Raw genomic sequence first — 4,451 nt, forward strand, 5'->3', positions numbered from 1 at the left:
AATCTGGCACGATTACAGCCTTCCTTTTCTCTTTCTCTCCTTCTCTGCCGGTCCCTTGCGTTGGAAGAAAGCAAAGTTTAATTGGGATCCGGAAACAGTTGGCATGATCCACGGCTCTTTTTTCTGGGGATACATCATCACCCAAATCCCCGGCGGGTATATCTCGTCCCGGCTGGCAGCTAACAGGTAACGGCGGCCTCAACACCCCCTCGGGGCCGGGGAGGGGGGTCAGAGCGGGGCAGGGGGCAGGGGCTGGTCCCCCAGGGCAGGAACACGCGTGAATCCTGGACCCGCGGATGTGCCGGTGCCTTGATCACCGACCTTCAGACCCTCCTGTTGGTTTTTTTTTTCGTTTAAGGAGGTTGTGACAACGATATTCAAACACTCGGAGGCAAATTCAATAATTCATTACTTAGTCAAAGCTTGAGATTTTTTTTTTCTCTCACGATTGAAAGATAGTATTTTCGGATTTTTGTTTTGTTTTAATGAAAAAGAAACCCGTCAGTGGGAAATTTTCCATTCACGCACAAATGAATATAGAATGGGCGAAAAAACATGTTTCAATGAGACTTCCACAATGAAAAGGAAGTGCAGATGGTGCGCGGACTTAAGGACTCGTTTCTATGGTGTCTGGCAATTTCTCAAGCACCCAGGGTGCGATTCTACCTGTTAATTAGATCCTCTGAGTATTCAAGACACACGAGGCTTTCACATCCACGCTTAATGCCACGGGCTCGTCGTTTGCAGAAGTAGCCAAGGTCCTAATGCCACTCCTCAAAGCAGTTACTGAGTGCAAATGGATACTAAAATCAGCAATATATAAAAAATATATTAAAATCACCTTTAACTCTGCTTAGGAGTGTGCAAAATCAGGGGTAGGTCTGGCTCACTTGTGTCTGAGAAACTGGTCGGGGGAGAGGGAAGCTACAGCAAAAAATGCTCTCCCCAAGGTAAATACCCTTTAGACAGAAACTCTCATTAAAAATGATGAGTGTTTACTAATGGAGAGCTGCTCTGTAACTGAGATAACCCTAATATCCCCCTTTTTACAGCAAATAAACCCAGATACAACACTGATTGATCTGGGGTACCCATTGCTTGCCTGTTTACAATTGTCACCTTTCTGACCGTGGCTCAGAAATGCAAAAGCTTATCTCAAATGACAATTATCAGCCACTTAAAGGGTTCTTTCCATTTCTTTTCCTTTTTGAGCACTTTTGCATCTTTACACAGTAAAAGAGTAAAGAAGTCTGTAACTCCTCAGGATTAATTGGTGCTTTCTGCTCATGTAAAGAGTGCAGAATTTGACTCAGGGAATCCCAAACCTGCCTTCAGTCACCCCAGCAACATCACTGAGGTAATTTGAATCGACCCAAGCGTAATGTGATGCAACCTTAAGGATTTACAGGACAATTCCCAGGAAAACTCAGTAATAGAAACACAGCCTGGCATACAATTAAGACAGATTTTCCTCCTCTTCACAAACATTTACATTCACAACACTAAATGAGGACTAGTCCCAGTTATTAACCTGGTGTATTTTAACTCAGCAATTTTCACAGATTAGTGGTTAGTTATTATTATGGTGGAAGCCTCTAAGACAACCCAAGGTAAATGACTTTGTAAATCGCAGATTTAATTCAAGGAACGAGCTATCACATACATACCAGTAATTGCAAATAGTAAAATATGAATAGTCACTGTAATTTATATTTAGTTTGCAGATAAAAATGGCAGAGAAGAGAGTTCTGGGTCATCAGAGGTAGTGGATGAAATAATAGAACATTGAGGAGGCCAAACCTTCAGTTAGTTCTTGAATGCTACAAATAGATTTTGACATCTACATGTTCAACTTGAACAGGATGACTGACGGGTAAAGCAGCACCCAAAAGAGGGTGCAAGTCATCAGGTCCATACTCTTTCCAAGAAACTGCATGAAAAAAAGTCAGACGAGTGCATACACAGGCCTCAAGGCCGACAGCACCAAAGGAACATGACCTACTCTAAAAGTCTCTACTGATTTCCATGTCTAGTGCTCCAGCCACAGCTCGTCCCTTCACACTGTGGTGGATGACAGCCAAGGAATTCTTCATTTTTTTATCAACTTCACTTAATATCTTGTTGGTGTCAACGGTTTCCTTTGCATTCAGAGCAAGTCTAAATTTACACAGAAACAACAAATTTCAGATGTACTCTACATAAAAAATAATAGATCCCAGAATAGCATCACCAGCTTCAAGATGATCTGTGAGAAACGCAGCCTTGAGCTCAAGAAAAAGGGAGGTTTTCAAGAGATTTATTCTGGGAAGGGAAGGAGATAATGGTGTACATGGAAAATGTAGTAGGAATGAAAACCTGACTCCATGATACTTAGAGGAAGAAAATTGGGAGGAAGGTTCAGGTGCGCTTTGTGAGCTTAATTTGTTAGTGACAGGGAATTGCTGACTGTATGTCACCAAGTTTGCTTGACATTAATATTCAGTCTAGCAACCAATTATAGAGATTGGGTTGACATAATTTGATAGTTTTACTAAGGTATACAATACAGAAGAAATGACCCTCCTGTGGTGTCAAGTAAACCTTTCTACACGCAAGGCATTAATCTCAAGCTGGGCTGAAACCCTTTATTTTGATTCTTCCCCTGTTTTAAAATGCTTAGTGCCAACCAAGAATTAGGAGCCCTGAGCTCTGAACTCTCTAATGTATTTTTCTTCAAGCGAGTCTGTCAGTGGGAAGCATTTTACTGAGATCCTTTGATAATTGTGGAGCTCAAGGCTGCTGCCGCATGATTATTCTGCTCAGCCTTGACCCGCTGCTCTTATCATGCATAGCTCCACTTCTGACAGATCAGATTTAGTGACTTACAGATCTACAAGTAGTAAATTAAGTTTCTCAGGAATTCGCACTTGATAGCTTTGATCTCAATTTATCTCATGTTGCATCACTGAGAATTTTCTGTTATAGAGTATTTTCAGTCCAACACAAAATAAAACACTTTATATAGAAGACCAATGTTTATACTGCTGTAGCACCAACAAGGTCAAGCAAAACTGTGTTTAAAAATTCCAGAGAACAGTCAGAAACATCACTTCTCCTGAGCACTTACCTCTCAGGTGTACGATAGAAGTTGGGTTAATACGGTACAAAGGTCAATACTCCTGAACACTTTCAACCTTTATTGACTTCTGGAGGCACAGAGAAACTTCAGTACGTTGCAAGACAACACCTTCCAAAAGACACGGATTGGGCCTCAGGTGCCCCCCTCATTTGCAATCAGCAAAGCTTTAAACTTGCATCTTTTGAGTAGTGTGTGAAAATAGAAGAGGATTCCCTTTTCCCACAAGAAGCTGGAGACCTCTCCTCCCAGAGGAGGATCTGTCTCTGGAAAATGCTCTATGCAACCAACCACAGCAGGCTGGGGGAATGAAGGGAGCATGATGTGGCGTCCCATGGGTAGAGTTTGTTACAGCTATCCCTTTACTTGGGGTTAAGTTCTCAATGAACAATGAACAATTAACCCTGTCATCGATTAAGCATGACATGATGGTAGCAGAGAGTATTGAGCAGGCACTAGGAGTTTAGAGAGAAGGTATCTTGTCACATGGACATCCAGGTTGGCAACTCATCTGGGTTGCTTCTATCTGAACATACGTACAGCCTTACCCTGAACAAAGCTACTGGACACTGGGAGTAGAATTCATGGTCCCTGCAGAGATCTTTGCGTAACTATCTTTATTGAGAGAAAATCAGCCATGGTTCAGAGGTTTGGAGACTGCAGGGGCAAGGATAGACAAGCAGATTCCAGAGACAAATCCAAAATCATATAAAGGTTGACTGGTTACAACCCTTTCTGATTAGTAATAGCAAAGCTTTCTCTCCAAAAAGTGAATAAAACGAGATTTTTTGGGTTTGGTTTTTTTTTTTTTTAGATTGTTGGGGATCTGGTGCTATGTTTTTCAGTAAATCACAGTGAATTTTGACTAGTGTCAGCAGGGTTTTCAGGAGGAAGGAACTGAGCTGCTTTTGTATTATTTAAAAGTATTTTTCCTTGAAGAATACAGAAAACATGAACTTTCAAGTGTGATGCCCTACACCATGTATACTCGCTATTTAATCAGCAAGACTATTACTCATAATGGCAGTTAACACCATTTAAAAGCACATAGATCTCATTTGAATGCTTTTTACTGCTAGGTTTCAATATCAGCATTACAGAGGCTCCCACCAGAGGGGTTGTCATCGTATGATTACAATGCACTGTGAACAGAAAGGGTATAAAGTGCTAACAGTCCTCCAACTCTACCTCATAGAATCATAGAATAGATAGGGTTGGAAAGGACCTTAAGATCATCTAATTCCACCCACCCTTGCCATGGGCAGGGACACCACACACTAAACCATGTTGCCTAAGGCTCTGTCCAACCTGGTCTTGAACACCGCCAGGGATGGAG

At 41.8% G+C, this 4,451-nt stretch overlaps 1 protein-coding gene across 1 annotated transcript in view; it reads left to right on the forward strand.

The window, feature by feature from the left end:
* Positions 1–55: 55 nt before the first annotated feature.
* Positions 56–4,451, forward strand: part of SLC17A6 (solute carrier family 17 (vesicular glutamate transporter), member 6) — a gene marked incomplete at its 5' end in the record, with an annotated part of 28,531 nt that continues 24,135 nt past the window's right edge. Inside the window, one exon of the mRNA XM_010023049.1 lies at positions 56–186. Within this exon, the coding sequence (XP_010021351.1) occupies positions 56–186 (131 nt within the window). The remainder of the gene's footprint in view (positions 187–4,451) is intronic.

Source organism: Nestor notabilis, unplaced genomic scaffold (genome assembly GCF_000696875.1).
Source record: "Nestor notabilis isolate BGI_N333 unplaced genomic scaffold, ASM69687v1 scaffold851, whole genome shotgun sequence".
NCBI lineage: Eukaryota > Metazoa > Chordata > Aves > Psittaciformes > Psittacidae > Nestor > Nestor notabilis.